Source organism: Drosophila miranda, chromosome XR (assembly GCF_003369915.1).
Source record: "Drosophila miranda strain MSH22 chromosome XR, D.miranda_PacBio2.1, whole genome shotgun sequence".
Classification (NCBI taxonomy): domain Eukaryota; kingdom Metazoa; phylum Arthropoda; class Insecta; order Diptera; family Drosophilidae; genus Drosophila; species Drosophila miranda.
Genome location: NC_046674.1, coordinates 7,711,204 through 7,733,102, shown reverse-complemented (window position 1 = coordinate 7,733,102; position 21,899 = coordinate 7,711,204). Strand labels below are relative to the sequence as shown.

At 46.8% G+C, this 21,899-nt stretch overlaps 4 protein-coding genes and 1 long non-coding RNA gene across 7 annotated transcripts in view; 1 reads left to right on the top strand and 4 right to left on the bottom strand.

Moving 5' to 3' along the window:
• Positions 1-11,971, bottom strand: part of LOC117186152 — an 85,046-nt gene extending 73,075 nt beyond the window's left edge. The window contains exon 1 of the long non-coding RNA XR_004471285.1: positions 11,479-11,971. This is a non-coding gene — a long non-coding RNA (uncharacterized LOC117186152). The remainder of the gene's footprint in view (positions 1-11,478) is intronic.
• Positions 11,972-12,713: 742 nt separating this feature from the next.
• LOC108165404 (inactive selenide, water dikinase-like protein) lies at positions 12,714-13,646 on the bottom strand. The gene has a single exon (XM_017301443.1). The coding sequence runs from the start codon at positions 13,644-13,646 to the stop codon at positions 12,714-12,716; it is 933 nt and encodes a 310-aa protein (XP_017156932.1).
• A 767-nt stretch (positions 13,647-14,413) lies between these two features.
• Positions 14,414-15,675, bottom strand: LOC108152081 (signal recognition particle receptor subunit beta). Its single transcript, XM_017281118.2, has 3 exons — positions 15,477-15,675; positions 15,103-15,412; positions 14,414-15,035 (listed from the first exon to the last, which is right to left on the bottom strand). The coding sequence occupies exons 1-3, from the start codon at positions 15,580-15,582 to the stop codon at positions 14,714-14,716; spliced, it is 738 nt and encodes a 245-aa protein (XP_017136607.1). The 5' UTR covers positions 15,583-15,675; the 3' UTR covers positions 14,414-14,713.
• A 414-nt stretch (positions 15,676-16,089) lies between these two features.
• Positions 16,090-16,983, bottom strand: LOC108152082 (tail-anchored protein insertion receptor WRB). Its single transcript, XM_017281119.2, has 2 exons — positions 16,815-16,983; positions 16,090-16,724 (listed from the first exon to the last, which is right to left on the bottom strand). Exons 1-2 carry the CDS (start codon positions 16,884-16,886, stop codon positions 16,263-16,265), a joined length of 534 nt encoding a protein of 177 aa, XP_017136608.1. The 5' UTR covers positions 16,887-16,983; the 3' UTR covers positions 16,090-16,262.
• Positions 16,984-17,057: 74 nt separating this feature from the next.
• On the top strand, positions 17,058-21,885 carry LOC108152080 (erythroid differentiation-related factor 1). Of its 3 annotated transcripts, none has more exons than XR_001774783.2 (7): positions 17,058-17,192; positions 17,246-19,781; positions 19,842-20,085; positions 20,147-20,458; positions 20,518-20,711; positions 20,767-21,199; positions 21,257-21,885. XR_001774783.2 is itself a non-coding variant. In XM_017281117.2 (6 exons), exons 1-6 carry the CDS (start codon positions 17,172-17,174, stop codon positions 21,144-21,146), a joined length of 3,687 nt encoding a protein of 1,228 aa, XP_017136606.1. In that variant the 5' UTR covers positions 17,058-17,171; the 3' UTR covers positions 21,147-21,885. The 3 variants fall into 3 exon arrangements, 1 of the variants encoding a protein (XP_017136606.1); XR_001774784.2 differs by having other exon boundaries at positions 20,767-21,432; positions 21,494-21,885; XM_017281117.2 differs by having other exon boundaries at positions 20,767-21,885.
• Positions 21,886-21,899: the final 14 nt, after the last annotated feature.

Below are 21,899 nucleotides of genomic sequence, written 5' to 3'. Positions count from 1 at the left end.
TCCTGGCTTTGCTTTCATTTAACAATTTCTGTGATTTTTTTTGTTCGGCCTTTTAGTTGGGTGTGAAATCTGAAGTGGCGTTGATAACTCCGAGGGTCTCCTCCGCTCAACGGTAAACGGACTGGCTTAATTGTTATTGCTTATGACGTCGGTGGATGTGGAGGGCAGGGCCCCGATATTTCCTCCGCCGAAGGTCTCTGATGTCAGTGGGGTTTTCTGATTCGTTTTTGAACATGATTTAGATCGCCATTAGAGATGGCTGTGATTTGGTTATCTTTATGGGTTAGTGTTTGAAAATCTGGACTGATTAAAAGTCGTACAAATGCATTTTCGGGCCATAAAAGATCCCAAAAGTGATCCATAAATGGTCATATCAGGCGATAGGATTTTTAAATCGCACTTAATTTATATTAGAACTTATATATCCCAAGTACATATTCAAGTACACCTTCAATTGAAACCCACCCGGTATAATATTTTTTGAAATTCAATTTTACAAACATTTTTAAGAAAAATTGGAGGAAAGTTTAAGGACTATGTAGACTTAAGTAAATTACTGGACTACCCTTATCATTTTCCAGTCTAAGGATTGCCCCACTCGGGAATATTTCCTTTCAGAGAAAATCCCAAAGAATTCTAGTCTATTTTTGGCACCACCAAAATCTGTTATTTCTCGACTTTTAATATATTTCCATATTGTTCCACATTCTGTTATCGTTATTCCCTTCCATTTGCCAGTTCAAGCTTGTAGCCCTAGGATAATGCAGAGGGATTGCCCCACTCCGTAATATTTCTTTTCAGAGAAAATCCCAAAGAATTCTAGTCTATTTTTGGCACCACCAAAATCTGTTATCTCTCGACTTTTAATATATTTCCATATTGTTCCACATTCTGTTATCGTTATTCCATTCCATTTGCCAGTTCAAGCTTGTAGCCCTAGGATAATGCTGAGGGATTGCCCCACTCCGTAATATTTCTTTTCAGAGAAAATCCCAAAGAATTCTATTATATTTTTGGCAATACCAAAATCTGTTATCTCTCGACTTTTAATATATTTCCATATTGTTCCACATTCTGTTATCGCTATTTCCCCGCTCCATATATCGTTCTAGTTCTGTTTGTTGTTCCATTCCTGCCATAAATTCATCCGTTCCTCGGGTGTTTGCTAAACAGAACAGCGCGACATGCGACTAAACAATTTCATGCATACAAAAATAAAATAAAATAAAATATAATGAAATATTGTATGCATATGAAAGCCCCACAAAACCGACAACAGAATAACCCAAATAAAAAAATAAAAAAAAAAAACAAAGCCGCAAGCGAGCGAGAAAAACTTATTACAAAAATTTCCCAAAGTTGAATATGGAATAGGCGAAAAGGGAAATTCCCCAATTAGTTGGATGTCACACGCTTTTGGCTTTCCGCTTTCCGGTTATCATTGGAAAACACTGATAGGCGATAAACATGGCCCACAAAGAGCCCGAAAAATAGACAGAGCCCTGAAGAGCCCCGAATAAACTTGACCCAGTTGTACGCGTAACGATAAGGCTCTCGGGGGACCGTCTTTCCGTGTGGCCAGCAGCTTCAGGTTGCCCCCTAAAAGGCAGCAGATCGCGTGTGGGGCCCGTCACTTACGTGAGCTTTCGCTGCAGCTCATTTCCATATTTTGGCTGGGGCTGCAGCTGCAGCATTGTGGGACCTGGGTCCTCGTGTGAGGCGGCGACCGCCAACAGTCACGACCCCACAGGGTCTCGGCTCCTGGCTCCAGGCCTCAGACCTCCATTCATGTGCCGCTGCAGAGCTGGATGCAGCTCACTCAATTACTATAATTTGCTGCCTCGAATGGGAGTGGAGAGCGGGGAGTGGAGAGTGGACAGTGGAGTCTCTTCTGGCTACTGATTGAATTTCAAATTGCTCAATTTTTGGGCGCAGATTTGCGGTTGGCCACAGGCCCATCGCCAGCGTCGCCAGCGAAAAGCGAAATTATGTTATTCCAGCGATAAACTGTTTGTTCCTGCGGCATCTACATCCGACTCTCTGCAGACCAGCCACAGGACCACCATGTGTGTGCCTCTCGATCTCTCGATCTGATATTCGTTTGGGGCTTCTGCTGCTACTGCGGCCGTCCCTCTCGGATCTGTGGCGGGTAATTAAACAGGCCCCCAAAAACCAGAACTGTTTTCAGCCTATCTCTTGCTAAAACAAAAAATAAAATTTTGTACAGGGATTGCCCCAAGGAAAAAAAACAGTATACGACCCTTGGGGAGCCTTGGGTTCTTTGATGATCTTTTATTTTCGATGATATATCCAATTTTAAAATGGTTTTGGATCATTTTCTAGCAAAAATTGTAAGAAAAAAGATACAAATTCATGTTTAATTTTAAAAATATAAAATTTAAACTTGGATTTAAAAATGTACACCAATAGGTTTGCCTTTGGAGTGAAAATTTTAATAAGAAATAGTTGTCCCTTAAATTGTATGATTAATGGGAAAATATATAAAAATAATAATATAAAAAAATAATAAATAATAATATAATAAAAATAATAATTTAATATATATATTTTTATATTTTAATTATTTATCTAAAAGCATATATTTACTCATATTGAAAAAAAAAATAATAATAATAAAGGTTTACTAAGCAACACTTATTCCTATGAAAAAAAAAACTCATATTTAAATTAAATATTTAAATTTAATATTCGAAAAATATGAAATATTTGTAAATATAAATAAAATAAATATGATAAAAAATTTACTACAAATTTATTATATTTTATTTATGTTAAAGAGTATTATTTTTATCTTAAATATGGGGCGTAAGGGACTTTTTAATACATTTATATTTAATTTCACGATTTTTGTACGCAAAATATTTAATATAACTCAAATATGGCTGTGTTTATTTTTTCTTTGCCGTTTTTCTCCTTTGCCCATAAGAAAAGCAAACCAAGAACCAAGAACCAAATGTACGATTACTTTTATGAAGATCGATGATCGCTGATCGCTGATCGCGGATCGGTGAGAATGCATTTCGTTTGTACTCGCGTAAATCTAATCGATTCCCGAGCCATAAATCCAGCAATCATCTAGCACCATAGTAAAATAGGGAATTTTGTTTTGTTTGTTAATTTCTGATTAATAAATCCCAAGAACTTTGAATGGAAGTCAAGATTACAAGAACGTGCAAGAATATTGTATATTTATGGGACTCTTATGTCGATCAAAGATGATCCTTATGCTAGATACTTCCCTTCTAGAGCATTCGACCATTCGATGCTCTCTCATGGGAGCTTCTCGGTTTTAATCTTTTTCCAAATCCCCGATTGGCGGGCGCCCCGGATGTTATTAATTAATGCCAAAAAAAAAAGGCACACAGCCAGGAAAGGGGCACGGGGATGGCGATACTCGTATCTGGGAGTCGGCGTTATATGGAATTTACTTGTTAGAGGCGGCGGCTAACGAGCCGCTCACGCCGCATGCCCCATGCCCCATGCCGCAAGAGGCAGCCCAAAAAACTTTATAAAGTTGTTTGTTACGCATGCGCCTGGGCCTGGGACTGGGCTTTTTTTTTTTTTTTGCTGCCTCTTGGCTTGGTTTTTTCTTTTGTTTTTGACGGTCCGTCGGCGGTTTGCTTTGACGCGGTTTTTCCATTCATTTGCATACATTTTGTGCCTTTGCACATGGCAACCAGACGCGACTCGGTCGCAGTTCCGATCCCCCCCAGCAGCAGCAGCAAATGTTGCGAAATAACTCTGGACACACGCTCCACCAGACACCACACAGAGGAGCCAGACTTGGGGCTTGGACGTAGTCGTCGTCGTCGTCGTCCCTTTGAAGCAGCCTCGTAAATGCCACAGAGAGACCAGAGACCAGAGACCACAGACCAGAGACCACAGACCAGAGACCGCAAGTGCATTTGTAGCGATTTTCACAAGTCGTAGCTAATTTTCTGTTGGTTTCTCGCTTGGTTTGGCTTGGCTTCATTCCATTCCCCCATTCATTATCACGACTGCCGACTGCCCGACTGCATTTTATATGTGAAATATTTTTGCTCTGGGCTCTGGGCTCTGTTCTGTGGGAATGTCCACAGACAGGGCAACTTTGTGTGGCGTCCCAGCCCCGGGGTTCCTTGAAAACTCGATAAATTGAGGGTTCCCAAATAGTTTTTGGAATTCTCTTTTGGAACGAGCTTTAACTGAAATATTGGTGCTTTTTCTAGTCGATTAACAGCAAAGATATATTATGTTTCACTTAAACTAGTACTGAAATCAATTGTATGCCTCTGGAGGCTTACAATCCATACCTTAAGTGGGTTGTTCCGCATAAATCAACTACCTAATACCCTACAAACATAGTTGTAAAACCATTCCATACTGAAAATCATCTCAAGTATTTTTGAAACATTTATTCTACAGCTATTGTAATTATGGTTAAAAAACAAGCCATGGAAACCTCTAATTCTGCCATTAAAACCTCGAATTCCCAGTTCAAATTAAACACCCGTCATCGATCAATATTCATGTCTCATAGCCAAAACTTGAGACCCCCAAAAAAGACAATAGACCCCGAAAAGCGTTGCTATGTTTTGTTGTTGTTGTTTTTTTTTTGTGGCGCGTACGTCCTTCACGCTCGGCTGCCATTTGGGCACTCGCCGGCACTCAGTCGTGGCCTCAGAGCTGCGACTGCGCCACGAGCTTGTGTCTTAATTGTGGTAAATATTTGTTAGCCCGGGGGCTAACTTACGCCAGGAATTTCGATGATCGGTCTTCTCTCTCTCTCACTTTCACTGGGTTTCCTACCCCGAAAAAGTGGCCAATATTTTCGAAAAAGTGAAGCAACACGTTTGAAAAGAGGCCATCGCCCCAAGTCCAGTCAGAGGCTTCGTTATCTTCGTTTTCCTGAGTTTGGGAATTCTTGCAAGTATTTGGGAATTCTCAGTTTTCATAGCATACTTTTTGGGGGCAGCAGAATATATAAATCTTTGAGGGCGCAGAGCGCCAAGGAAATTTATATGTTTCAATAAGACTAGGGATATGTAATCAATCAGGCAATGGGGCTCTTAAAAATGCATCTAAAATGTGAATTTTTCGGATTTTTGTATATATTTTTCGCTTGATTCTAGTGCAAAATACTTGATTTGTACCCGAAAAAGGTTGACGAAGTATTCAATACACTTATTTCCTATTTATTTGGCCACTTGGAACCCTCAAATATGCATCGTCTTTGGTGTTGCAAGAATCGGCAAACGCTTTAAATGATTAATGGCCGCCAGGGTGCAGCAGTATCGTCTATAGCTTCATGCTACTTAGCTCTGCCCCCCCCCCCCCCCCCCCCCTGTCTGCCCCTGTCTTATGCAAGGGGCCCTGCTCGACGGGCAGGCCCTCCTGGCCATTGGTGCCGAAAGTAGGTACCATTCATAGGCTATTAACGCTCCACTGAAGAGCGGCGAAAAACAGAAACAGAAACACGCATCAGACAGACACACAACACATACACATATATATTTGCATGTGTATGTGTGTGTGTATGTATGTGTGTGTATGTATGTGTGTGTATGTATGGATAATACAACAAACAAATCAGCAGAATGAAACATCGACAACAAAATGCTAAAATGCTCTGCTCTGCTCTGCACTGCTGGAGGGAAAACCGAAGCCGAAGCCGAAGCCGAAACAGAAACCCAACGAGCGTATAGCCAGCTTTATAGCTATGGAGGAGCCGCTGCTGCGAATCAGCGATGCGATTTGATGGATATTAAAATGACCGTAAAAAGGAATTAAGGTCTGTCAGACTTTGCAATTGAGTGAATACGGGCGCGAGAGGCGGCAAATGGCAAACAAAGAGAGGCCCAGAATGTGGTGATCTGGTGGGGGTGGGGGGAGGAGTACCATCGAGTGCCCAAAAGTAAACCAAAACAAATATGCCACATACGACCCGGGGTCGTAAAGCCTCTGTGGCACCCCCCTCCCCCCCCCCAAAAAAAATATGAATATCCAAAAGTCGGCAAACTTTCAAAAGGGATGGATGGAGGGTGGGCGATGGGGGTGGGGGGCTGGGGGCGCAACAAACCGCAGAACTTAATTAGTGTCATGTTGCACGCCGAAGCTGGAAAAAAAACAAAACGGAAATCGTCAGAAGCAACTGCAGGACTGCACAAGTGGCAGGCAGATACTTTTCACTTGATTCAACAAAAATGACTTTATCCAAAGGCCCCAAAGATCTCCAAACAGACATCGTTCGTTCCCCCGTCCCCCCCCCGGCAGAGTGGCAGCCAATTTGCCTGATGAGCAGCGACCCCCCCCCACACATCGCCACAGACAGCCATCATCTGTGCGGATCTCTTGGGGACCGGGACTGAGCTACGTGTGAAGTCCATCAATCGTTCGGTGTATCTGTATCTGTAGCTGTATCTGCAGCTGTATCTGGCGTGCGACCTGCGTTCGTTCGTTACCTGCCACTGGCCCTTGTGTCTCCTGGGTGGCCTTCGGCTGGAACTCACACGGTGCTACGCGGTGGCATTAATCATGAGACCGGACAACGGATCCAACCATCAAACAAGAAGGAAAGAAACCTCAGTTTTTGGCGCTTCGAAGCTTTGGATACGCTACACAGGGGGGCAAGATGTATACCAAAAAGAGGGGAGTCCATGAAGCTTCCCCCACACGAGGGTTGCCAGAGCTGAGAGCGAGAGTGAGAGAGAGAGCGAAAGTGTGGTGTGGGCTGGGAGAGAGGAAGAGGTGCAAGGCACAGCTAGGCTGGCCCTGGAGCCTCCATCTCTGACTTCCGACCCTTTAATCACGCTCCGCTCCCTCATCGATGGATCAGAGTAGACAAAACCCCACTCAAAGTCGGCATACCCTTTGAATAAGCGCAAAAAGACCACCAATTAGACCGCCAGGACTAGGAGACCCCAAGGACCCCAAGGAAGTGTGCGTGTGTGTGGTCCCCTGTTTTGCAGAATTTCGAGCAGCTGATTTTTTGGGATTTTTGTGGATTTTTGTGGCTCTTTTTGTGGGGATTGTGTTTGTCTGTTTTTTGTGTTTTTTTTTTTGGCCAATGCCTGTCTATAATTACTGAGGCATTAAGCTCGTTTCCATGGCTTGGTTTTTCGGATCCGCTGGCTGGCTGCCTTGCCCACGCGTGCGCTACCGAAGAACACTCCGCACCCCCCCCCTCCGCCGCTGCCCCCCTGCCGCCCCTTGCCTGCCTTCAGCGATGGTGCACACACGACTAATTTTCCAATTGGAAAATCATGTGCTTTACATATGAAAAGGCCGCTGCGCGTGTCGCTCGGCCAACCATGTGAGTGAATAGATGTGAATACACTCATTCCCCTCTACATATATTCACGAAAAAAAAAAAAGCAGAAACAAAAAAAAAAACGCAATTATATCGGTCGGTTGCATTTCGATACATTTGGTTGCCTTACGCCGCACACGACTGACCGCGCAGCAGCGCATGTTTTTGGCTGGCAGAGCGGCAAGGGAGGGGGGGAGGGAGAGTAGGGAAAAGGGTGGAGTGTGGCGGTTGGAGGGAGCGGCTTAGACTCGTTTCAAAACACTGAAATTATAGAAAATCAAAAGTGTGACCGCTGCACAAACACACCGTCAAAAAAAAAAAGAAAAACAGGGATCGTTGCGGCACTCGATCGGGGAGGGGTCGGGGTCCCAGCATGTGAGGCACGTCCCGTGCATCCCCTCCCTTTTGGGGGGCTTTGATTAATTTGCCAGAAGGCAAAAGACTTTGGTTAGCAGTAGCGTGCCGCAACGTTGAGTCCCCCCCCCCCCCCCCCCGCCTCCACCATGCCCCCTCCTTCGCGCTCTTTTAACCTGCTTTTGATGGTGGCCTGTCCCTCGCGTTTAAGTGAATTTTGTTGCACATTTGCATTTAGATGACGGCAGTGGCAGTGGCAGTTGCAATTGTTTATGGCTTACACCTTAGACTGTTGCCACAGCCGCAACATTCGATGATACGTACTCCATAAAATATGTCTAAAGGCACCATATGATAGATGGATCAAGCGTTGAAAGGGGGAATTTAGGGAGAGAACCTTCTGTATTCCTTCCAGGCTTCATGAGAACTCGAGAGACTTACGATAGTCTCTCCAATATGGCATCTGTTTTATGGGATTCAAGGATAAACTAATGATACATAGATCAATTTCTATACAGAAAGAAATCCTAATGGTGTGCACGTAAGCCAGGTGTTCAAAGAGCTAAACGACAGCTTGGTTTCTTTATTCAGGCGCCATTCGTCGACATTCGACGACTTTATAATAGTCCCATCCCAAATTCCTTTGACAATCTGATAGATCTGATCAATCTTTATGATTCTGCTTTATAAAATCCCTCTTTAAGAAGGCCTAAGAGGGCGTGTCCACGAAAATCCCCCTTCTTCTCCCCCGAATTCTTTTGCCACCCAGAACTGCCTGCTTTGCTGCCGCCAGGCCCAGCTGCAGTAACTTTCTTTTTCATTTTGGCAATATCCAACCTTGAAATGTCTAAATTTACCCCAAAAAAAGGGGGGAGAAAAAAACAGCAGAGGATTCCCCCCGTAAGAGGCTCATCGGAAATCTGAAATTCCTTTCGGATGGCCAACAAATTATTGCATTTAAATATAATTTCCTTTAAAAATAAACTTAATGAAACAGCGGCGTGATGTGCAATTGACACGAAGAGGAGACCACGAGACCAGCTTTCATGACTGCTGAATCTCAAGTCGAAAGATGGTATCGTATCCGAGGCTTACGCTGAAGCTGCCATTAAAGCCGAGGCTTGGGAATCATGGGCCAAAGCAAACAATTTGCCACTGCGTGGCATCCATCCACTGTATCCACTGTTTCCACTGGCTACTTGCTACGCCGCAGAGCACGCACTCGGGAACCCATAATTATCCAGAGACCGGAGAGGCATCGTGTCATGAGAAAACGTTTATGGCACAACAAAAGCTCCAATTTGCCAAAGATATTTTCGCAGCTGCTGCTGGTGCTGTGGGGTCTGCTGGGAGAGGGATGCGGTAGAGGAGGGAGGGGGGGAGGAGCCTGCACACAGTGCATTATAATTAATCAAGAAATGTATGCACACAGAAATCAAAAATAATCATCAATGCGGCTTAAGGGAAGTGTGATGTGATGTGATGTGATGTGATGTGTTGTGAAAGTGTTGCAACATGTTGAAAGCGAATGATGCCCAGAGCCATCTCTGGGGCGATGACAGCAGCAACAGACAGACAGAGAGAGCGCGAGCGCGAGAGAGAGAGAGAGAGAGGGGCAGCAACAGGCATCAAGTGTCCAACATTATCACCATCATCATCATCATCATCATCGGAGGCATCCGTGGCCGATCGTGATAGGCCCTGAAAACAAGGCGCTACAATTTGGCATTACATGAAAATTGCATTCGATATTAGCTGGAAAGGTAGACAGACCCGAAGCCCAAGACCCGGTTTTGGGTTCCGTTCCTCTTTAATTAGATGCCGCGTCAACAAGGTGCTAAATGGGCTGCCATTATAATCGAGGCGAAGAGGTTCGGTTTTGGGGTTTGGGGCCGCCACCGCGTGGGCTGGGGGTTCCGAAAATGAAAGCTGTGGCCCCAGCTGTCGCTGTCCTGTCCACCCCAGGGGCATGCGTTGCTCTCCTTGTTCCGTCTGCTCGGCTCCGGCTCGACTCCGCTCGACTCCGCTCGACTGTTGATTATGCAGAGGTGATAATTGCAGTGTCCGACGCGTCAAGATTTATTTTTTTCGATGCTTTAACGATGTGTTAAAATAAATTGCATACTTGTATCTGGGGAAGTGAGCAGACAATTGCCCCTCCCTCTCTCCCTCTCCCTCTCTCTCTCTCTCTAGCTCTGTGAAAAAACCCACAAAACGTCGCGCCTGTGTACATAAAAATTTAATGGGCGCCTTGCCACAGCTGCCCCCCCGCCCGCACACCAATCCCTCCTGTAATTGCAGGGCAGACTTATTAAAATATCAGAAATATCTGAGAATAAGGTGATAATGGGGCCGCACACGCCCGCAGATCCGATCCTGAAGACTCAGAGATCCCCCCGCAGACAGAGACATGAAAATACTTTCTAAAAAATCGCAGATTTATTGCCCACTGAAAAGTTGCAATCTTTTCTGTCGCTAACGGTACGTAATTCAATATTCTCCACCATACTTTGCCGGTCCTTGGCCTAACCTCAAAAATCCCAAAGTCTGGTCTTCCTTCCAATGAATTTTGTAGGCAACCCAAAAGGAGACGTTTTTTTTCGGTTCGGTTCGGTAATCGGATCTTTGGACGAGGATATCGTATTTTTTCGACATTCGCCTGTTGCGTTTTTCTGCCTAATCAGTCGTGTATAATTTGCAGCTACTGTGTACGCCACAGCAGTCGGAGGACTGGACGACTGGAGGACTGGAGGACTGGAGGACTGGAGGACTGGAGGATGGTACGGTACGCTCTCCTTCCGCTTGGCTAAAGCGTGTCTGTGTCTGCAACATATGGTTCGAGCCATAAAAGAAGTCTGGCTCTGGCTCTGTCTCTGGCTGCACTTTGCAGTTCTTTTGGGTTCTGCTTTTCCTTTTTTTGGGTGTAGCACGTGCTTCAATGCACATGACACCGAATCGCAACTGATTTTTGAATGTGGAAGATGGGCGGGGGATGACAGGAAGTGCTAAAGAGAGCAAAGACTGGCTTTAGGGCCAAATCTCTTCTTTTAGACCATACCCCGATCCAATCCATCGATTCGCCCCCCAACAACAACATTTCGCAGGGATTAGGCAAACCCATTGAGCACTCAGAATGCTCGCCTCGAACCTTTGTTTTAGTGCCGGGTTTTCCCCGAAATCCGCGCTCATCAATCCGTTCTGAATGCCACCAACGTTGACCATCAAACCATTCCTTGACCTGGCTATGGCGATGGCAGCTGCCACTACCACCGCACAAAGACTGTGTATCCGCCCAGCAAAGCACAAGCCCCAAAGAGTCACTTCCCCAAAAAAAAAAACAAAAAAAAAAGAAAGATATCGGCAAATCATAAAAGCTTCAAATTCTTAGAAATTTTTGGCCACAGCCTAGAAACTCTATCTAGTCATTGATTTTTGTGTGTCGGCTTTTTGATCTTTGGCCGGTCGGATCGATGGATTGATCGGGCCAGGGATCCGACAGCTGCTCCTCCGGCTGCTGCCTCGAACGAGGGAAGGTCTCAAATCGCGAAAAAGGTTTGGAAGCTTGGGCATGCGCCAAACATTTGGTCAGTGGACAACGGACCAGGCTTTCTGCGCCCCAACTGTTTTTTCAAGGCAAAAAAGCTGCCACCATATAGATTGAGTTTGTCTACAAATATTATAATGCCAGCTCCGCCAGCTGGCGGTAAGAAGGGGATGGCATCCGCAGGAAGAGCAAAGGGAAAAGCCTTGAATTTCCTCTAAATAGTTCCTGAGAGATACGATCGATGTGGTGCTCAATAGATTTTGCCACTCACCTTTTTAGTCAATAATTCTCCACTCTCTTCTACCTCCTTGCAGCGCTACTTCGGTCTACGAAGAACACTTCCGCACACATTTATTTATTTATACATATATGCACTACACACTCTTGTCCTTTTTCTATAATATTTATAAACGCACTACAAATGGTTTTGGAATAAGCAGGAAATTCCAATAAAAGCGCAGAAAATATCTTGAGCATACTCCCACCACACTCGCATATTTTGCTCCGAAGGCAAAAGAGAGAGAGAGAGATGCATTGCCAATATTTGGAACAGCAGTGTAAACTGTAAAGAGAGACGCGCGCTCATTCCTTTTTTATGTTCTTCTTGCTGGAGTGGGAAAGAGACAAAACGAGGCGCCTTTTATGCACAATTCACTCGCAAAAAAACAAATGAAAAAAAAAACTGAGACACAATGGAATCGCGGGCACGGCACTCCTTTTAATTTTCGGACATAAAAAAACATTAATTATGCAAAAAATAATATTTGTTGTTCTTTTGCTGCACTTTCAAATTGTCTCGCATAATTCTTTCTGCAATCTGCCTTTTCTGAGCCGCAGGGGGGGGGGGGGGGGGGGGGGGAGGCGGCCCGGAGCTTAATCCCGCACTTTTTCTAGCATTTAAATACGATTTTTCGACATTTTTCACGTTTATTCACTGCTGCACTTGATTGCACACATACGCAAGAACTTTTCCCGTTTGATTTTCACCATTTTTCGCACTTTTCTCGACCTGAATCGCGGAGCCGACTTGAAAACAGCGCGTTTTTCCCGCTGGACCGTGGGAAGTGGAAACTTTGCGAGAGAGCGGTACAAATGCAATGCGTAGGTGGCTTAGGTGCGCGTGCTCGCTCATTCCATGCTCTCTCCTTCTGGGCTTGCTCTTCCTTATTGCGTGCACATTCCATGCTCTCTCCTTCTAGGCTTTCTCTTCCTTATTGCGTGCACATTCCATGCTCTCCGTTTGCGTCTTCTTCCAACCGCCCGCTCATTGAAAATTGTCATCTCCGTCGCGCGCTCCTTTGGTCAAGGGATGGTATGGGGAGAGGAGATCGATCGAAAGTGTGTGGCTGTGGGCACCTGTTGGTGGGAATGGGATGGTGCAATCATTCCATGCCCTCCGTGGTAGAGGAGGGATATAATTTTGCCTGTAAATAAATGTGGAATTACAGTTTCCAATGCAATTTATTTAACAATATTTTTTGTCTGAGATCAAATTCAATCTATTTCCTAATGAGAAACCTCAATGATTTTTACATTCTCGATGATGGAGGCCTTCTTGGGGCCACTCTGGACAGTGCCGATAATCCAGGCCGGGCTCCCACCATATTCAGAAAAAAACTTGCAAAAGGCAACCGCGTCATCACGTGGCATGCAGATGAGCAGACCACCGGAAGTCTCAGGAGAAAGTCCCTGCAGCAGGGGGCACTTACCGCCGCCGGCGGCTGCTTTGGCGGCAGCTACCGTGTGTTTGATCACCGGCAGAGTATCAATGACAAACGACACTGGCTCCTTTTGGAGCAAAGCCATTTCGTTGGCATGGTGCAGGATACCCAACCCGGACACAGCCATGGCCCCATGGGCATTGTGCACGTGCATGAGGTTAGCGGCCTTGCGATTGATTAGTTTCATCGAGTCGAGGGCCTGACGATAGGCCAAACGAACATCATCCTTGGAGAGAACCAAACTGTAGGACTCCCAGCGTTGCAAATCATAGATAGACTCATACGCATCGATGGCCACCTGGGTGCCCAGAGCCTTAGTCAGCACAAGGACATCACCATCCAGAGCGTTGTCGCGTGCCAGAAATAGGTGTTGCGGCCAGTAGGCCGAGGCCAATGCGCCGATGATGAAAGTGCTGTTGGACTTGTACGAGGCCCAAGTCATCACCCCGCCGGTTTCCATACAGCCCTCCCTGAAGCCGTCCGACATCGAGAACAGCCCACTGACCACGGCTCTGCTCATATCAGGGGGCCTGAAGAACAGCATCATCATTTTCTCACACTCCGTGATGCCCCTGGCGCAGAGATTGCCGGCTGCCTCGGCGCAAATGATCTTCCCCAGGACGTAGGGATTGTCAATCATCGGGTACCGAAACTCGATGGCCAAGTTCTGGTACTTTCCATCGCTAGGTTTCTTGCTGATTTCCATTTGGCGTAGCATCTTCTCCAGCTCCGTTTCCTGCCGCTGTCAGCTCCGCCACCACGCTATCGGGTACCTTGCAGCCGTAAACACTCAGGCCAAGGCTGGGGTTTAGATGAAAGGCCATTGTAAAATTCAATAGGCAATCTCCAAATTTTGTTTCCTTTCACAATCAGAAAGCGTTTGACAGCGTTTTGTCTGTCAAGTTACAGGGCTGCATAGACCAAAATGGCTAACAATTCCTGTTAAAAATACGTTTCGAATGTACCTTATCGATAGTTATTATAACTAATATACATATATGTATATCATTCCTTGTTAAACAATCTTTGAATTTATTTTTTTTTAATGCTTTTCGGATAATTATTTCCTTGGGGAAAGTGCATTTTTTGCACTTGATTTACCGTCACTCGCTCTTTTCCGCTCGTCGCAGAAACTCGTTGAAAATCAACGACATTTGCAAGGTTTTCACTCTTCAATTATAAAAAGAAATAGACAATGTGGACTGGATCCAAAACCATTTCATTAAACTGTTAAGAACATAGACTCGTCAGGTTATTGGATGGAAATGGGAATAACCCACTACGGCAACCTGACGAGAACGGGCGGCTGAGTACAAGGCCATCCTTGGGATTACTTTACTGAAGATAAAGAGGGCCTTTGAAGCAGGGAATGTAGATCTGCGGCTATACAGGTGCAAATACATCAGACATGGCACAATACCTGACATTATGGGGCGACACTCCAAGCTGTTTTTCATGGCGCCACTGTTTGAGAACAGATGTAACTTTGGGGTTCGGAGGATACACGATAGGTGCGTATTTTACCATATACTTCTTACTTGGATACAATTTTCCAATTTAAAGCCTTAGAATAGTAGTTTTTCAGAGCAGCAGTAGGGGGATTTACACTCTAATAAAGGAAATGTACGTACGTATAGGCATGGCATACGATTTGAGGGGGCATATAAAAAAGGATAGCTATATAAATATCATTGTGTTGTTGCTGTGTGTGTGTTCCGCATTCGTTTGTCTTAGGATTCAAAGGTTAGGTGGTTTCAGTCCCCACTCTCTCAATCTCTCGAGTGTTCACATAAGGCGACCCATCCAGTCGGTCAGGGTATTCAGTTCCTTCTCCTTGGCGGATGATTCCACAAACTGAATATTCTGCGAGATGTGGGCAAATTCGAAATCCCTGCCGGGCTTGCCCAGGGTCACGGGCTTATTGACATCATCGTCGCCCACGGACTGTAGCTTGCGGCTGCGTGTGTCCCGCACGGTATGCAGCTCCTTTTCGAGGAGACTCTTGATGACCTGTGCACTCTTGGCCGTTGTCTGGTCCTGTTTGTTGCATAGCACCAGCACAGAGCAGGGCTGGGTGGCGCTATCCGCCAGAATGGTGTACAGAGTGCTGCAAGGAAAGAGTCCGAATAAGAGAATATCTATGGACTATGCTATGGAAGATCTTCAGCACTTACTCTGCCACATCTCGGATATCCTTTTGCACTGTCACCGAGTCCACGACAAACACAATTCCCTTTGCCTTGTGCTTGTACAGATCGAAGCATTTGTCCCGCACGCGATAGTGTCCGGGTATGTCCACGAGGCGAACGGATGAGTGTCCACCCGCCTGATAGTCGCCCACATTCTCCTTGATGGACGTGAAGGTCTCCGGCAATTTGCCATGCAACAGCTGCATAAATATGGCACTCTTGCCGGACTCACATAGCCCTGTTAAGAGAAAGTCCCTGCGGCCGGCCGAACGTCGTCGCAGAATGACAAATATCGCTGCAAATGGAGGAAGCATTGGAATTAGCATTATTTCTGGGTGCAAGCCACGTGGCCAACTCACCCACAGCAATGAAGCCGAGCAGCAGGGCCACCAGGATGGGCCCCGAGTCAATCTCTCCCAGCTTAATGTGCTTCTTTTCGCGTACATTTTCATTTAGTTTGTCCATTTTCGTGCAAACAATCCGTTTCTGGGGGCAAAGTGACACGCACTGACCCTCAGAAATATACCGAAATACGTCACAAATTGCAAAATATACTGCAAAATTATTTGTATTTAAATTCCATCATATCTTCGATTTTGATATTCCGTCGAATATTACTAGCTAGCTAAGACCCTCAGGGCAAAACTCATAGTTTTATCCAATTATTATCCGTTATCCACTTTTTAACATGCCCTTCTTACGAATTAAAAAAAAAAAGCGATTTTGATGGCAAACGATCAGGAATTCGATGCTGATATCCGATGTGGCTAGTGACATGGCTCTAAATAGCGTTTCTACACGATTTCTACATTGGTGCATTGGACAAGAGGGTGAGTCCATAACGCGTCTTAAAATATACTGGAAAATACTAGAAATACTATGAAAAGTAGAAAACTTTCAAGGTGTATGAGCTGGACATGGTGGCACGAAAATCGGTGTGACCTCGGACTACTGGAAGCTGACGCGCGCAGCTTAAAATTTATGTGAAAATACTTTTATTTCAGACGTTTAGGGTTAAAATCGTGGCCATTTCGAAGCGTTTGCCAAGCATAACAGAAAATTTAATGTGTGTCGAGCGCCTTCTATATATCCATTGCACTTAAACGCATAGTTTTGGTTCCTTGGGTCTATCCATTCCACTCCACTCACGCATCGCGCTTCATTATCATATTGTAAATCAAGCGAAAGGTAACATTACAGGAGAATGCCCAGACGGGCACCGAAATGGCATTGTACACGCCAGTGGGAAAACTCAGGAGGCCCGTAAATGGCGCCAGGCTGATGCGCAAGTCGATGACTATCACAGGTGTGCTGCGATTCAGGATGCTGACAACGATAAGGACCAGGGCCAACAGTACTTTAGATACGTAATATGCCACCGTATCGATTCCCATCTCCTTGAAGGCGTCTATTTTTTTGGCCGACTTGAATTTGGCCTCTGCATCGGCGACTTTCCGTTCCGCGCGCAGAGTTTTAATGGCCTTGACGTACTCCCCCGAATGTTCCGCATTGCGCACATTTTCCAACTCCTCCCGGGCAGCATCTATCTCGGATTGCCACAGCCGTCCGTCCGCTCGGCTAGTCTTCCAAAAACGTGACACTTTCAGCTGTGGAGGGAAGGGAAGAGAAGACCTTTAGTCGCCGCCGCCGACTGTTTTCGGACACAACGTTCCGTGCGCTCTTTTTGGATGACTTACGTAGTTCCGTATGAAATCTGGCAGGATCGTGTTGATAAGACTCAGCAGGGCTATAAGTGGTAATAGTTCCATCGCTTTGTGTCAGATTATGGCCAATGATGGTGAGTTTTAGTGACCAAATTAAAATATCTGTCTGAAAATAACAAAGTAGTTTTAGCTGTGTTGGTAAATGACACAAAATCTAAAACAGCTGACTTTTATTCAAAAAGTTGGCAGCGCCCTTTCTCTCTCTCTCTCGCTCTTTCCCACTATTTCAGAGCCGGCAAACCAAAACACACATTTTTTTCTGCGAGAATTTTCTTGAATGTTCCACAAAAAATGACTGATTAGCAGAGGAGCAAATGCAAAACCACAAGCATGGAAGATAGCAACGAAGAGGTAAGCCTTTGCGCAGTTCGAAAACATATAACTTATGATTGATTTCTCGCTAGATTGAACCCTGTCGTAGCATTGGGCCGCACGAGCTGGACGCCGTGAAAAGTCAGGCGGTTATAAAATTATCGCCCGTCCAGCTGCCGGCCCATTTCAAGCGCCTAGAATGCAACACGAATCTGAATCTGCCGCCCCTCAACTGGCTGACGACCTCCCACAGCAGCCACGGGCTGCACCAGGCTCTGTATCAGAGTGCTGGCTTCGCCAGCTTCCGTCTGGGCCAGATGTTTCCCGACTGTGTTGGCGAGGTGGATGTGGTGTCCGATGCGGAGAACATCAAGCAGTTGCTGAAGCTCCCATACAGTGCCCAGAGCCCCATTAGCATGGTGGTACACAAGGTGGGCAACACCCTGCTGCTGGACGAGTTCGATATACAGAAATATCTGCTACGCAAATCAGATGATGACTGGAAATGGCTGCGCACGTTCATCCTCGAGCACATCTTGTCGTTTGGCGACAAGCAGCACAACTACTGCCTGAAGGAGCGCAATCGGGAGGCTCTGCAAACAAAGAATCTGCTCTCCAAGTTCCTGTATCACAGCCTAAAACAAACGGGCGATGGCGGGGAGTATGATGTGCACACTACGCCGACGCAGTTGACCAGCAGACGCCAGGGATTGCCCATCACGGGTCCCGTGCTGCCAGAGCCGAAGATCGAGGAGAATGTTCCCGATCCCAAGTCCAGTCATGCGTTCAACCGGAACGTGGTGTGGACCTTTGAGGATATCCGTATGCTCATTGGCACCGACATGCCCATCTTTGGAGGGCCCAATCGACCGTGCATTAGCCTCCGCCTGCGCGATGCCGCCCAGCCCATAAATGTGCTGACTGGCATCGACTACTGGCTGGATAACCTCATGTGCAATGTCCCCGAGGTTGTGATGTGCTACCATCTGGATGGGATTGTCCAGAAATACGAAATCATCAAGACTGAGGATCTGCCCTATCTGGAGAACTCGCAATTCTCGCCGCAGGTGGTGCGCAATGTGGCCCAGAATATATTGGCCTTCCTCAAGGCCAATGCCACGAAGGCCGGCCACACCTACTGGCTGTTCAAGGGACGCAACGATGATGTGGTCAAGCTCTACGACCTGACCACTCTCTACCAGAACCAGACGACCCAGGCCTCCGAAGAGTCTGAGTCGCCGCCGCAGCAGCAGGTGAACCCGTTTACCGTGCCCGTGGGCATGCTGCTCTATTCTGTCGCTCGCAACATGAAGAACACGCTGCAGCACATCAGCCCCAGGACGGCGGGCAGCATACGCGCCCTGCTGGACAACTGCATCAAGCTGCTGCCCAAGGAGCAGTATCCGCAAATTGTCAGCTCCTCGCACTATATACTCTCCGACCTGCATGTGCCGGCTGGCATCGATCCCAAGGCGCCCAAGTTCGAGGATCTGGACTCGGACACACAGTCGCTGTACGATGATGAGGAGGACGAGGAGGACTATGACGATGAGCCCCTGGACTGCGATGGAATCTATGGCAATGACAAGTACTATCAAAGTGCCGAGCAGAGCGGAGGCAAGGCCAACGTGGCTGTGAGACACATTTGCGATGCTCTCAGGGAATTCAAATCGCACGCCAAGAAGTCCAAGCCGGCTCCCCTGCTCGCCTCGACAGCGGAACGTTGCACCATCTCGCTGGAGCACATCAGTGCGGGCATCTCCTGTCTACAATACTTCAATGGCAATCAGGAGGAGAAGCTCAAGGAAACGGAGACGATTGCCAAGCAGGAGGAAAAGCAGCGCATTCTCCATGAAGAGCAGAATCCCAATATGGCCAGACCGTTCAATGCCATACCACTGCCATATGAGCAGCTGCAGCTGACGCAGGCACAGTCCCAATCCCAGTCCCAGTCCCAGTCCCAGACCCAGTCCCAGCCGCAGGCACAGGCGCAAGCCATCAAGAAGCCCAACGCCAAGGCCAAAGGCAGCAAGTCCAAGGAGCTGGCCACCACCAATACCAGTACCACAGATGGAAAATCCTACACGCAGCTCAGTGCAAAGTTCAATAGTCAGCATTTTGGGTCGTGGAATGTCCATCTGAAGCTGCTGCTGCTGGAGAAGGCCTGCCTAACGGGCGCCACACTGGCGGAGCACCACTACGAGTCGCACCAATACGGCTCCACGCTGCGATCCATTGAGCTGGCCTCTCGCTGCCAGCAGGTACTCAACAAGTACATGGCCAATGTGGTCTCACAACAGAGCTGCCTGCTGGGCCGAGCCGGCGACTGTTTCTTTCAAATGTCCAAGAACTGGGAGGCCATCGATGAGTATGTGCGCCAATACGAGGAGCAGGACGAATCGACCCGAGTGATTGGCGAAGAACTGTCACTGGAACTGGGGGAGGAGGAGGAGGAGCAGCTGCCTTCGCTGGCTCCCGTCAAAAACGTCGAACAGGTGATGATGCACAGCTGCAAGTGCTACGAACAGGCCCTGGAGCATGCCCAAAAGGCCGAGAGCAATGAGCTGCTGCGACGATTGGGAAATGTTCGAAACGAGCTGGGTCTCAAGTACATGTACTGGGCACAGGGTGAGTTATTGTATGAAATCCTGCTGGATACCTAACCGAAAGCATGGATGTACATTTCAGAGGAGTACAGCGAGGTTATGAAGCAAAAAGAGGCCTCGGAAGCTGCCGGAGATGATAAACAGGAACAGGATAATGCCACTGCCGAACCGCTTTACGTTAAGCTGACTGTCAATTCTTATGACTGCCTGCGCCGTGGCATCGAGGCCTTTACCGCAGTGCAGGACAATGTTAATCTGGCCTTTCTTTATTGCAACATGGGTAGATTTATGCGTCTGCGCGCCCATCTGACCATGCCCAATGAGAGGTGTGTACCGTACCAGCTTGAGTCCATTATGCATATATTCTATATCTATTACCATTCGCAGTGCCATTACTTTAGACTCACAAAAAGCCTTTTATAACGAGGCCTTCAACTATTACGAGAAGGCCACAGACTGCCTGGACACGCGTAAAGCGAATGCCGAGCTCTGGGATCTTGTCAATTGGGAGCTATCCACTGCCACCTTTACGCTAGCCAAACAGCTGCAGGATCACAGTGCAGCAGACAAGAACAGCCTGGTGGAGGCCTCCAAAGAGGTGCTCGAACTGCTGCAAAAGGCCTTGCGGCTGTGCGATGTGGAACATTCTGGGGCACGCCAAGTGCTCTACAGCTTTCGTGCTGGCTTGATACACAAAAGGTACCAGAACATTCCGAGATTGTAAAGATATTTTGGTACTTAAAATCTCTTTCGTTTAGGATTGCATCTTTTCATTATTCGCAGCTGCGTTCGAATGGCTGCTGCGATCTGTCCCAGCTGCCCAAATCCACGTTGCAGCTGTGCAAATATCACTACGAGAAGTCCACTCAAATCCTAGAGAGCCTCAAGGAGATGGGCGACCTGCTGGTGGTGCAACTAGAGCGTATATCCCTGCATGAATTTCTGGCGGAACGTAAGTTTATAGAAATTAGTCCCACATGAATGTTTCCTAAGATGTTTTCCGACAGTTTCCACCCACTCTGCGCAGAAGATCAAGCAAATGCAAGCTGCTCTGGAGATTTGCTTGCAGTGCCAGACCATTTTTGGCCACGTCATCGATGCTAACAGCCAGGTCGATGACGAATTCGCCGCACATCTGTCACTCTTTGAGAGCCGCTTGCAGAATGCATTGAAGACGCTCACGAAGCTGCTGCTGACCGGCAAGGATCCCAAACAGCTGTCGGCATTGTACAAGCGCATGTATATGGAAACCTTGACTGGGAAACATGGGACAGGGGCCCAGCATACAGCAGCAGCAGCACGCGCTGCTGAAGCGCCACCAAAACATTTGCACACGCTGCTCGGCCGGCTACAAGCCATGTGCGACGCTCACCTAGCCGTGGGCTAGCCAAAGCGGCTGTACGTGTCATCAAGGGGGTTTTATAAAGAACAGATCAAATCGTATGCATTGCATTGCTCGCTGTCTCTCGCTTGTTTATTAATGTATTCTGCGCTTAGCCCCGCTTGCCGCAACGGCAATCATCGCTGGTCGCCTCATCCACCCGGCCAACAGCGACGCCCATCTGCAGAAACGACACCAGCAGCAGCACCACCACCACCATAGCCAGTTGTAGGATCTGTCAAAGCATCTATATTATTATCTTCAATATCACTTCAATCTTCAAACTATAAATGTATGTGATCGTATCGCGGTATATATCTCACCTTGCAGCGTCGTTGAGTTCTCATTTTCAGTGCGTTTGCTGGCCATGGGCACGGCGGCTCTTATAAAGTCTGAGGGTCTTGGGCCCAAAACGTGTCGCTCATCAAGATTGGGCAAACACACCCCCACAATCGAAGTCAGCTTCTGTTCAAAATTCTGTTGAACAAGAGCCAACAATCGCCACTACTGGATGCGCAGATATGCACAGAGGCCTTACCTACGTTTCACTCTTAACTCTAAATACACTCTTAACCTATTCTCTTTTTGGAACACTCTTTAACTATTATGGAAATCAAGATCTGTCTCTGATGTACTCTTAGAAAATGGCTTTAATATTTAAGTTCTGTTTCCCAGTTTGATTATTACTTATAAAGTTGTACATCATTCATAAATTGAAAGCCAATAAAAAGCGTTTTAAAAGCAATTTTCCACCGTCTA

Bases quoted from the DNA above. Each gene is read 5' to 3' on its own strand.
- LOC108152080 (XM_017281117.2), top strand. From the start codon at position 17,172: ATGGAAGATAGCAACGAAGAG. The intron at 20,459-20,517 runs GTACCAGAACAT...TCTTTCGTTTAG, and splicing joins GCTGGCTTGATACACAAAAG to GATTGCATCTTTTCATTATT. The intron at 20,712-20,766 runs GTAAGTTTATAG...GTTTTCCGACAG, and splicing joins GCATGAATTTCTGGCGGAAC to TTTCCACCCACTCTGCGCAG.
- LOC108165404 (XM_017301443.1), bottom strand. From the start codon at position 13,646: ATGCTACGCCAAATGGAAATCAGCAAGAAACCTAGCGATGGAAAGTAC.
- LOC108152081 (XM_017281118.2), bottom strand. From the start codon at position 15,582: ATGGACAAACTAAATGAAAATGTACGCGAAAAGAAGCACATTAAGCTG. The intron at 15,413-15,476 runs GTGAGTTGGCCA...CTCCATTTGCAG, and splicing joins GCTCGGCTTCATTGCTGTGG to CGATATTTGTCATTCTGCGA. The intron at 15,036-15,102 runs GTAAGTGCTGAA...CTTTCCTTGCAG, and splicing joins GATATCCGAGATGTGGCAGA to CACTCTGTACACCATTCTGG.
- LOC108152082 (XM_017281119.2), bottom strand. From the start codon at position 16,886: ATGGAACTATTACCACTTATAGCCCTGCTGAGTCTTATCAACACGATC. The intron at 16,725-16,814 runs GTAAGTCATCCA...TTCCCTCCACAG, and splicing joins CAGATTTCATACGGAACTAC to CTGAAAGTGTCACGTTTTTG.